Raw genomic sequence first — 12,273 nt, forward strand, 5'->3', positions numbered from 1 at the left:
CAAATGACATCGAATTTTATTCATAAATTAACTTGATTGTATTTTAACGGCAAATAAAGAAATCGTCGATATCTCAAACCGTTTTCGTTTTGTTTAAAAAAAATATGAGCGCTGTTAATGAAAACCCCTTTATAAGTTGGAGTTACTCTAATGTCGATCCTTAATTCTACTCCAAGTCCAACAAATAAATAATAATTATAATAACTATAGAAAAATAAAAAATCCTGTTCATATTGCAACAACTAAAAATCGCTCCCACATTCTATGACATATTTATACACCTCTAGATATGAGGGGACTTTAAAAAAATTTTACTTGGAAGAGAAACTTAATTGGTATCCCTCAAAAAAGCAAAAAAGCATATATAGTCAAACCTATATTACGCGGTCAGACAAGAGAAACTGAAAAAATAACAGTGCAGGTGATCTTTTAAACCAGGATCCTAATATTTAATTTTAAAATTGTATATGACCGTTTGGTGCTGAGGAACGTTTAAAAGAGGTGGCCATTAAACCAGGTTTAACTATATATATGTTGTGTACAGGCTGGTTTTAGCGTGAAGAGATCATAGGCATCGAAAATGAGGGCCATTTAAAAAAAAAAAAAAAAAAAATCACTTATTTTTCTTAAATAAAGAACCCTTTCTTTTTAGGGCCCATTATTTTTTTATGGGCCCTTTTTTATAAATATATTTGACTGCCCTTCTTCTAAAACTTCCCAAATTGTGTATCTACATTACATTATATGATCTAATAAAAAAATAACTAATAACTAAAACTTTTTTTCAAAGGCCCTGTAAATTCTCGTTGCAAAAAAAATAAAATGATAACTTCCACTTTGATAATTCATGCTAAAATTTTGAAAGATAATTTATTATTATTATTTACCACGAATTCCAGTCACAAAGTGTTTGTTAATTTATAATTAATGGAGGCATTTCATCTTGAGGATGCTCCGCAACAGTTGACTTGAACTGCTAGCAGAACGGCTCCAACAGCAATCATGACAATCGTAGAATAAATCACGGCGTTACTTTTCTGATACAAAAATATACAGTTTATTTGTTGTCCGTTGTCAATATTTGGATTTCTTGGTGAATATTTTTCGTATTACTTTTTTCAGGGACTTTTTCACGTAGAATGACAAAACCATCTTGAGCATGATAGAGTAAGAGACAATAATTAATTAATGAACACTTAATCATTGCAATTCGAGGCACGAAATTTAACATGATATTTTTTAAAATCGGAGTAACATGAATGGGAATCATAACGAACTATTATTACAGCATGAATCATCATAAAATATTTGGCAAAGTGTAATAGAAATGCAGTTACATTTGAAATATTCTTCTCCGGATTGGATTTTCAAAATTGTGGGATTTTATTATAGAGATAAATGAAATGCTAGAAGCGAGACAAAAAAGTATCGATTTACAAAAACAAAATGCTTTGTAAATTGCGGACTACGAATTGCTTTTATAAATACAACTGTATACATTCTTGCACCAAAAATTTGTCATTGGGTAATTTCCCGTCATTTACTAACAAAATCAGAATACCTTGGCCCAAAAATTGTTTTGAGCAGTGGCACCATGCAAGTTAAAAAACAGCTTCGCCATTTCACAAAGTATTTAGGGCCCCTCCCAATACTTTAAAAGGAACCCTGAGCCCATGGGTCGTTTAAGAGTACGACAGGGTCACCATTCAAATAATTAATCACTACTTACACTTCAAAAAACATTTAGACCCCTCCAAATACTTCCAAATAAACCCAAGGCCTATGGTAGGCTTTGTAGGCCCTATGGTAGCCTACCTTAAAGGCCTTAGAGGTAGATTAAAGCTATGGTAAAGACACCAAGCAGGGTAAAGACTACCACCGCTGCTTTAAAAAACATATAGGGCCTCTTCCAGATGCTCAAAAATAAACTCTGGTCCCATGGGTTGATTAAAACTACGGCAGAGCTACCAAGCAGGTTAAAAACCATCGCCAAAACTTTACAAATATATAAACCCCCTCCAAATACTTTTAAATGGGTCATGGTTTTTAACCTGCTTGGTGTCTTTGGCGTAGCCCTAATCAGTCCATGGGTATGGAGTTCCTTTTGTATTATTTGGAGGACCCTAAATGCTTTGTTAAGTGGCAGCAGGCGTTTTTAACCTGCTTGGTGGCCCTGCCATTGCATAAAGCAAATTTTAAACAGAGGTATTAAGATTTTGTTAGTAAATGACAGATAATTTTCCTATAGCCATTTTACAGTATAGCAATTTTATCCAGTGCAATTTTTTAGATTGATAATTTTTTCTAGAGCCATTTTCCTAGAATCCAATACATTTGATATACTAGTGGTCTAAGTACAAATTAATTTCTGTGTTAACTGATTAAATGTATCAAATATTTGATTAACTAAGAGTCACAGCAGGAGGTTGGCGTTTCAATATTTTTCTGAACAAACTTTCCTTTATGTTGTTATGTTCGAAGGAGCACCCCTTGAAATGTTGTTTCAATTCTAATAACGATATAACAAGTTCACGTAAGAAAGTTTTTACAAATAAAAATATAATTTAACAAACGGATTTGTTTGTACAAAAGAAATTAGGGAACACAAACTTGTGTAATAGGAAAACTTTGACCCTTATTGTCATTTGTGTCCCCCAGGTAATTAAAAAAATAATTTAGCGAGGGTTTGAATTCGCAAAGCACATTCGTTGTTGTTACTTTCTAAAAAATTAGACAATATTTGACAGAAGATTATGCAAAAAAAAGTTTTCTGTTGGTCCTTATTTATTCGTTCCGGTCCAGTCTTAGTACCGGTTATATTGATCCTTTGGACTTTCAATGCTTTAAACTGGTACTTACAACTGTCGGTCCTTTAATTTTTCTTTTAACGTCATTGATTTATTATTCCGAATAAAATAATATATCCGATATGAATTAAGTATTGACTAACTATGACTAAGTGTAAGACAGATGATTTCTAGAAGAGTTATCTCCTATCACGTCATTACCTTTATGTAACCTTTCCTCCAATAGAAACAGAAAAAATGGCCGAAAAGATCAGATAGTGGCCCATATAAGTCAATCATACCAATTCCTTGTTATATCTAAAGTACTCCTTGTCCATCAGTGTCCATTCAACCAAAAAATTTACAACGAATTATATTGTATTTTATTCGACAATGTATTACAATATTGCTTAGTAATATTTTATTAGAAGCATAGTTATACATTTCTATTTCTAATTGATAGCCAAAATTTCGTCACAGAAATAATAAAATGTCTAATATACAGGGTGTCCACGATAAATTGGAACTACTTTAAACTTCATCCAGATCCATAATTTGGATATTCGGGGTTAAATCATACTGATATAAAAGGTTGCGTGAACAATACACTATAACTTACACCACAATTGTTTTGACAACAAACAATAATCATCATGGAACCAGCAAGGAGAGACACCATCCTCGAATTGGCTTGCGCGGGACTCAAGCCCTCTGCTATTTACAAGCTTCTTAACTACCCCAATACCACGGTGTACCGGGTCTTCAATGCCTGGGAGGTTGAGGGGAAGGTCTGCAGCAAGGCCCACAACATGAGAAGTGACCGAATCCGTACTCGCCGCTTCCTTGAAGGCCTCCGGAAGTCCATCAAGGCTTCGCCGGGGACTTCCTTGTCCAGGTTAGCCAAAAACCGTGGAGTGAGCAAGCAGTTGGTCTCCAAGGCTGTGAATGAGTACCTCGGGTGCAGGTCATACCGAATAGCCAAATGACACATCCTCAAGGCATCCATGAAGGCCACCAGGCTCACCAACGGTAAGCGTCTCCTCAATGGCCTGAAGAGCCATGGAAGAAGAATCATCTTCTTCTCCGACGAGAAGAACTGGACTGTCGACAGAAGCTACAACGTCCAGAATGACAGGTGGTTTGCCAAGGAGAGAGAAGAGGTCCCTGCGGTCTTCACCACAAAGTTCTCAATCTCCGTGATGACCCTGGGTGTCATCTGCAGCACCAGTGAGGTTATGCCTCCTTTCTTCTTCAATCCCAAGGAAAGGGTTAATGTGATAAGATACTGCGAAGTCATGGAGGAGTTCGTCATCCCCTGGATCAAGGATACGGCCGCTGGGAGGGAGTTCATATTCCAACAGGACTCAGCACCCGCACACATCGCCATGAGGAATACTAACCTCTTCAAATCCTACGACATCACTTTCTGGGTTCGCAACACCTGGCCCTCCAACTCACCCGACCTCAATCCGTGTGATTACTACTTGTAGGGAAGTTGGATATTAACAAATACACTTCAAATTTCATTTTTATCAAGCAGGTTGAATTTTAAGATAGTTTCAATTTATCGTGGACACCCTGTATATCATATATACGACGAGGATCAACATGGAATTATATTCCAGGCCTTTTGCAAACAGAGCATCATTATAATAATTAATTCGTTTATTTATCAAAAATAATAAATTATGAAATAGCCATGACATATCAAGTAAAACGAGGGAATCGACAGCTGACAGCAAAATACATATAATATTTTTGTGTTAGTGATGTAACGCCGTGCTCTTCTCAAGAATGAAAGAATAATAATAACAGCTGAAGAAATTTTTTTAGTATCACGGTATGAGCCAGGGACTACTTAAGTCTGTAGCGCTGCCTGGCTGAGCTTTAGCTACAAACACTCGTTGCTAAACCTCATCTAAAGTCACATTCATTAGTTTTTATATTATATATTGTTCTTCTATTCTTTTTTAATATGACGCGCACGCTCGATGCTACGTGCAAACCACCTGCAATATTTCCTTATTCATACGACTACATTGTTATTTGTTAGATCAAAAATGGCTGTATTACAGAAATTTTATAAAGATAATTTTATATAGAACTACAAAGTTTTTATTGAGGAGGTTTTTATTCACTAGAGATGACGTCAACTGTTGTCGGGGGGATTTATGCTCTAATATTACCCCCCCCCTTGATTTTCAAAGAATATATATGTATAAGTACTTATATATCATACGGCGGGCCATACATAAATAAGTGATCTATGCATAGAAAAAAACTTAGTTTACCCGTTAAAAATGAATTAACGGTTGAAGCATGTGCTCTTTTTTCTTATTTTTAATTATTTAATAGGTCATTGTTTTGATGCTAACATCTCTAAAAGAAGAGTTTTCACCTATCTTTTGTGTAAATTGATTGAAAAATGCATAATAAAATGGATAGTTGTGAATTTAAATATACATAATCATTAAATTTTCCACACTCTAATGTTATTTGATATGTAGAAGGTTTTGTCCTTTATATCAGAAATTTATTTTCTCCCCAAAAATCATATAAAAGGCAGCTGATATTAACAAGTGTCAGAATTCATTTTTAGCATATGATTTGATCTCACCTTTTCCTCGTGCTTTTACACAGATCCCATCTCTATGCATACATAAATTGAAACCCTTGTTAATATCAGCTGCATGTTATATGATTTAGGGGGTAGAAAATGTATTAATGCTATAAAGAGGATAACCTTTTACATATAGTCCAGGGAAAATATTATAATTTTATTAAAATTCATAAAAATTAATTTTATTATTCATTTTTAAATCAATTTACATCAAAGTTAGGAAATAATTCTTCCTTTAGAGGGAGGATTTAACACAAACACGACTGATTAAATAATGTACAAAGAAGAAGAAAAAGCACACGAATCAGTGTTTTTCCTTTTCTAATTGGTTAACTTAGTTGTTGTTTTTTTACCCAAAATCCGTGTGAGTGTCTCCTCAAACGCCCTTGCATTCACGGTCCTGCAAATCAAACATGTAAGTATATACATACAGCGTTTCCCTTCGGTATTGTTGATTTCGGCAATTTTAGTGGTCTAAACAACAAAGTTCTATAATAATCAAAACCATTTTTTCATTAATAGTAAGGAAAATAGTGAATTATTGGATGTCAAAATTGAACTAACAGATCAAGGGACTTAAAAACTACGGGTTATAAAAAATTCTTCTTCTATTGTTTAATTTGATTACATAGCGGAACACTCATTTTGTACAAATTAATTCAAGCCAAGAAAAAAAAAAGAATTTATTTTTTGAGCGCAGAATCCAAAACTGATCTCAGTTTTTCTCTCAGCCATCTGAATTATGAAATATTTGGGATTATAGTAATTCGGGACTATTATCATTCAAAGTTATTTTTTACCCTTAAAACAATCCCCAAATTAGAAGTAAGATTAATAAAACTTATATAAAAATGTCTTTATGATTAAAAAATGTTATAATTGATTGTGTATCTGGTTCTGAACTCGATATAATTTCATTTTTAGGCTGAAAAATGATGAAAAACGACACTCTTCTTTAGACCCATTCACGATGAGTAGATAATCATAATATTTCAAAATGGGATAACTTAAAAAGTAAAAAATGGAACAAATATCCTTAGAGATGCATATTTTTTAAATAGATCTTTTTTTAATTGATGCCATATGATGTCAGGCTGCTCGTAATAAGAGCTTTTAAGTTTAGCAGAGCATGGTCAATTGCTTTGGTTTGCAATGTAGCTCATTTTTTTATTTGTAAAAGTTCAAAAAACAAAGTCACTTTCTGAAACTTTTCATCTCCACCTATCAAACCTTATACATTTAATTTTACAAATCACTTTAAAATGGTTAACGTCAGGCAATTTACAAACGCATGGACTGTATTTTTCAGTATTTCAGTATTATTCAATGCTGGTATTCAGTTTTTATTCATTCATAAAGCCATTTGAGATAGTTTAATCAAGATTAATTGGAAATTTGTGTATTTTATATGGTAAAAATGGCATCTTTGAAGCTTCAAGATGGTGTTTCCTTCAATTATGAAGGACAACGTCAGTAAAAACGCTCTCTATACGTTTTTAGACCGTATGGTTTAAGTTATTTTTATTGTTGTTCCCATTTTGTCGTTCAAATACTCAGCAATAGCTCAATATTTTCCTTAATATTAAAGAAGAAAGGGTTTATATGGTTAAAAAATGGCCGACATCAACAATGCTGATGTCCCATGAAAACACTCTATAGGTCATGGAGATTGAGTAAGAAAATATATAGGTGACAAGGTATGCCAAAAACTGTTCCATTGCCTTAAGCTGTTAGTTTTGGTATGCTTAACAAATAGTATTTTGCCAAAACAGCCCCCAATTTAATAGGATGATTATTTTACTCTGTATTTTAGCATATTATCTACTAGTATACTAAAAACAACAGCTGCTTCTCAAAAACTTATGAAGATCAGAATTTTTATTCCCTGTGTGCCTAACTAAGCCAAAAAACAAGTAAAAATCCTTGTCACCTCTACATTTTTCTTTCTATATGGTCATAGATAAGTAGATAATTTATAAGCTGCTTTGATAATTATCCTTTACTGACCATACTACAAATGTACACATTTTATCATTTCAGTCACTTAACTTTCATAAATGTCAGACGTTAAAATTTTTCAATGGAATACCCGTTCAAAAAGAGCCCACTCAAGGGATTGGTGGAGAAAGACTCCTAAAAAGTCTTATATTAACAAATAGGGATGATATAGAAGAAATAAAATACGAGACGAATGGGTAATAACTAGTCATACTTTGGTGACGTCTGCAGGATGGGGCCGGAGGAAAAATATTTTATAGTATGTACTTATATGTTGTTGATTAGGTTCAGCCAGACTCCCCTTAAAAAAAATCCTATAGACGCCTCCTGTATTCTATTGATCACTGTTGTCTTATATTTAAATTACTAATACATTTAATTTGTAGACTTGACTCTGATAGAGATGGACAAACTCGTGAAAAGGCGCCTCCACCTTTTATACCTAAATTTTGTTTTCTTGACAAAAAAATTCTTCGCTTTTTTGCATATTTTGAAGAAAGCGTGACTTTAGATGGAAAGACCAATATTAAGAGGATACGCTACGTTGAAATTCATTATTATTTGGTGGATGATACAATATCCGTGTTGGAGCCCAAGTTGCAGGTAGTGTATTAGTTCGATTCATCTATGAATAATTTTTTCTACAATTTTTCTAAACAATAAATTAGAATTCTGGTTTGAATCAAGGAACTATATTGAAAAGACATCGAATTCCAAGAACAGATGGAGATGAGTGGGAAAACTTTTGGCATTGGACGGATTTTAATCTTGGGACGAAACCAATTTTTTATTCAAAAGAATATGTGATAACAAATTGTGACAAATTTACACGGTTGTATTTAGAAGAAGAAGGAGTCAAAGTAGAGCCATTTTTAGAGGCTCCTAAGGATTCATACGTGAATAATCGACATAAAATTGATTATCCAAATGAGAATATAAATAAACTTATCATTACTTCTCCAAAATTAAACCGATATATCAAAAATGACTTGGAGGTTTTGAGATTTTATGCAACAAGCCGTCTTCCTTCATATCCTCTGGGTCAAAAAGAGAATCAAAAATATATTATATATTTCTATCTATCAGATCACTCAATAGAGATTAGGGAAAATAGAAATACTCTGGATTCCAAGGAGCCATTTGGAAAATTCTTGAGTCGCAAGTGCATTCAAAAGCATTTTGATGGTAACTAGTGTTATAAAATATAATAAATGTACATTATGATTTTTTAAGGCCATAAATTCGAGTGCATGCCGTCTGAAAACCGATCTTCAAGGACATTCTATTCTCCAGAAGATTTTCAAATTGGTGAAGAAATAGAGATACTGAAGAAAAGGTAATTAATTACTAATATACATATAATCAGATTTTTGTCTTTTTTAACGATTATCTCTCAAACATGTATAAGATTTTACATTTACGATGTTGATGCGTATACTTCAAAATTTTATCGTGATAAATATGGTATTAAAATGTCAATGAATCAAACCAACACTAAGAATAATCCCAATGGGAAGAAAGTAATGACAAACTATCCACCCAGAACAGGCGTACAAATTGGAACACCCGAAGATACTCTTCAAAATTGCGTTCGATTGATACCAAAACCGCCAAAGAAGGATATTAAAAACATTATAGATAATCTTGGAAAAGTAAATTAATTGATTAATTCCTACACTTAACAAATTAAATTGATATATATGTATCTTTTAATTACAAAAACAGACTCTTAGATTCGAAGGCATTCTCCACTCAGCCTGGCCAAGCGATACAAAAAGAAAATTTGTTTTTACATATTATTTATCAGATAATACTGTATCCATTTTTGAATTTTGTCCCCCCAATTCTGGAAGAAAAAGTGGGAAGTACTTGGAGAGAACACGACTCATCAAAACTCAAAAGAAAATTGATGGAGAGGTTGACTATTACAATCTATCGGATTTTTACATAGGTATATTTCATGATCCAGGTTTTTTAATACGTTATTATTTCTGTAAAAAATTTATAGGTGCACGTTTAAGCATTTACACGCGACAATTCGAAATCACAGACGCAGATAAGCGTATTCTTCAATTCATTGAGGAAAATGAATGTAAGCTCGAAAAAACATGGATCAATACCTACAGACAGTACTTTTTGCTCCAGAAATAAATCCCTAGATATTTTATACCTTCAATAATTACTGTGAAATATTCTGTAAGCATCATCATCTTCCATTTCCATAAAGAAGACGTCCAGTTAATTTATTTGTTTTATTATGTTTTGACTGCGTCTTGCCAATGTATTTGATAATCACATTGTATATACACCATTATTTATAAATATATATTTAATAATGACTAATTAATCCATTAAACTCAAATGCATTATTTGAAATATGCATTAACAATTATCTTTCATATTCGTTTTTTCGAATTAAAAGCTAGGCTAATAAATCCAATTAATGAATATAGAATACCATTTTAAACAATCAAGTTTTATAACCCTAAAAAACCTTTTTTAATTAATATTAAAGAAAATAGTCAGCTGTTGGATCTCAAAATGGGACCAACAAATAAAAAGACTTAAGCATTACTGTCTATCAAAAATCTACACCTCTGTTGACTAGTTTTTTTAAATCTGACCCCAAAATATGATATATCATAGTTGTACCATATTATTTCTATATTGTAGATAAAAATGAACTATTAAAATAGAAAGAATAGGATATTTCTGTCTCATCATCCTAATTTTCTTGTCGCTAATGAATGGGGAAAAAATAACAAATGCACAAACGAGTGATTTTAAGGTAGTTTTTCTGCATATTACTTTAATTTAATTCAAATGCCAGTCTTTATCATTGGCATAAAGTAGTATTGAATACTACTTTATGCCAATATATCAGGTTTTTTTAATATCTTAAATCTATTTGATGAAGTTTCATCAAGATTTATTGGTCCAATTTATGTAATAAAAATATCACTTTTGTCCCCCAAGATGGCGTCGTAGAATTAAAAAGCATATTGAACCATTTACAAAACTTTATTATATTTACAGACAAACATGTTGAAAAATAAGATTTTCAAACCTAAAAAGTCGAATACATTTCACATAGCTGGCGGAGGAGGTGGAACTGGATGAAAGCCAGCTGGTGGCGGTACCATAGCCGACATAGGAGGTCTTGGAATCATGGTTGGGGGCATGGGAGGTGGGACGTTGGTAGGTCGTAGATTGGGTGGTGGGGGTGGAGGTAGGGGTGGCATTCGAGAGCTTTTCCCTTCGTTAAGCTTAAAGGCAAATTGAAGGAAGAATTCTTTTGTATCCTTATTCCAAAGTGACCAGAACCGTGTTTCGGATTTGTCTACTTCTCGAGAGGGAACTTTGAATGCGATGGTTTCGTACGGCTCCGCAGCAAATAAGAGATATTGCCATTTTCTATCTGGGGGTTCGATCTTTTGCTCGTATGCGGACATGAATCTATGTCGAGGAAGGACTCCGTCTGCTATTTCTGGATAGTCGATTTCGAAAAGAAGGGATTGTTGACCATTTTCCGCGTCTCTTTGCTTCGTGACACGATATCCGGGTCTTCCAATCTTCACAAACTTCTTTAATTCAATGCGGGCCTTTTCAGGAGCGGGCTGGATGGGGGAATCCTTGGCTTCTTTTGCAGCACGTCGAGCGAGATTGGACTGATGCTTCTTGCCCTGTGTATGAGCCAAGTAAGAGGCCTCATTGTTGTGGAGTGTGAGACAGAGTTTACATTCGTATGTCCCCAAATGATTCCGCATGAAATAGGGATCCTTTTGAAGGTCGATCGTCTCGGCTGCGAGGGCGGCCAAACGTTCACGACGCTCTCGACTCGTTTCGGAGAAACTGGCGACCCCTCCGCCGCCAGTTTTACTACCCACACGGTTCTGGAAATCCATGATTATTCCTGTTCCCAAGGAATGTTTAAGCGGCTGAAACTAATGTTGTTGAGATATGTTTGGAGAGGTTGCGATAGAAGGAGAAAAACAGCTCCTATTTTTTCTTCTCTTTTTTGTAGTGTTGGGGTGTTTTTTATCAATTCGAGCCGGTATCACAAGTAGAGATGCTCACCAAACAAATAATAAGTCTCACTATTTTTTATTTTTTTTTATTCGATCGCAGATATATAATTTATTATTTCGGCTATTTAATAACTGGCAAATGCCTTATTTTTTTTTCAAAAGATAATTGACCAAAACAATTGAAATCATTGTATTTCCCGCTATAGTTATTAAGCTCCAACAATTTTATAGTATTAGTATAGCCGTTGTAAAAAATATGGGCTTTAAAAGAAATAATTAGGCCTTTCAAACTATTAATAATAATGCCTTCGATTCATCTCCTGAATCAAACCATAATCTCGCACTAATTAAATCTATTTCAAAATGTTATGCAGGTATATAATTATATCCTTTGGGAAAACGTGAAAGTGAGAGGATTCAAGCCACCAAAGTTCGGAGCATACTAACGAAACTTATTCATTTTAAGAATCCATATTTTCTTATTTGTAGATTAAATTATAGTCAAAATAATCTCCCAAATCCATCATAGGTATTTTGAAAGACTAAATATGCTTAAAATAAAATAAATAGGAATAAATATTACAATAAACATTTAAAAAAAATGAAAATATTTGGAGCGCTCTCTATGGGTTTAAGGGTTATTTTAGGGACCTAGAGTACTGAATGCTTATATAATAAATATAAAATATTCATGAAGAAAGAGTAAATGCTATTTAGTTAATAATTGCTAACTATCTGAATGGTTTGAAATTTTATTATATATTTAATTAGTGAATGGTTACTACTTATCAAAAGTTGTTTTTGGTTATAAAAATACGCTCTACAATGTTTCAATCCCATA

The 12,273-nt window shown here is 33.4% G+C and overlaps 2 protein-coding genes across 2 annotated transcripts; one reads left to right on the forward strand and one right to left on the reverse strand.

Annotated features, from left to right (window-relative positions):
• The first annotated feature begins 5,714 nt into the window (after nt 1-5,714).
• LOC121113881 (EF-hand domain-containing protein 1) lies at nt 5,715-9,796 on the forward strand. Its single transcript, XM_071894185.1, has 8 exons — nt 5,715-5,821; nt 7,447-7,601; nt 7,791-8,007; nt 8,073-8,589; nt 8,638-8,740; nt 8,813-9,056; nt 9,130-9,355; nt 9,413-9,796. Exons 5-8 carry the CDS (start codon nt 8,655-8,657, stop codon nt 9,553-9,555), a joined length of 699 nt encoding a protein of 232 aa, XP_071750286.1. The 5' UTR covers nt 5,715-5,821; nt 7,447-7,601; nt 7,791-8,007; nt 8,073-8,589; nt 8,638-8,654; the 3' UTR covers nt 9,556-9,796.
• Nucleotides 9,797-10,406: 610 nt separating this feature from the next.
• Sf3a2 (splicing factor 3a subunit 2) lies at nt 10,407-11,382 on the reverse strand. The gene has a single exon (XM_040727940.2). The coding sequence runs from the start codon at nt 11,307-11,309 to the stop codon at nt 10,491-10,493; it is 819 nt and encodes a 272-aa protein (XP_040583874.1). The 5' UTR covers nt 11,310-11,382; the 3' UTR covers nt 10,407-10,490.
• Nucleotides 11,383-12,273: the final 891 nt, after the last annotated feature.

The sequence above is a fragment of the Lepeophtheirus salmonis genome, chromosome 2 (genome assembly GCF_016086655.4).
Source record: "Lepeophtheirus salmonis chromosome 2, UVic_Lsal_1.4, whole genome shotgun sequence".
Taxonomy (NCBI): domain Eukaryota; kingdom Metazoa; phylum Arthropoda; class Copepoda; order Siphonostomatoida; family Caligidae; genus Lepeophtheirus; species Lepeophtheirus salmonis.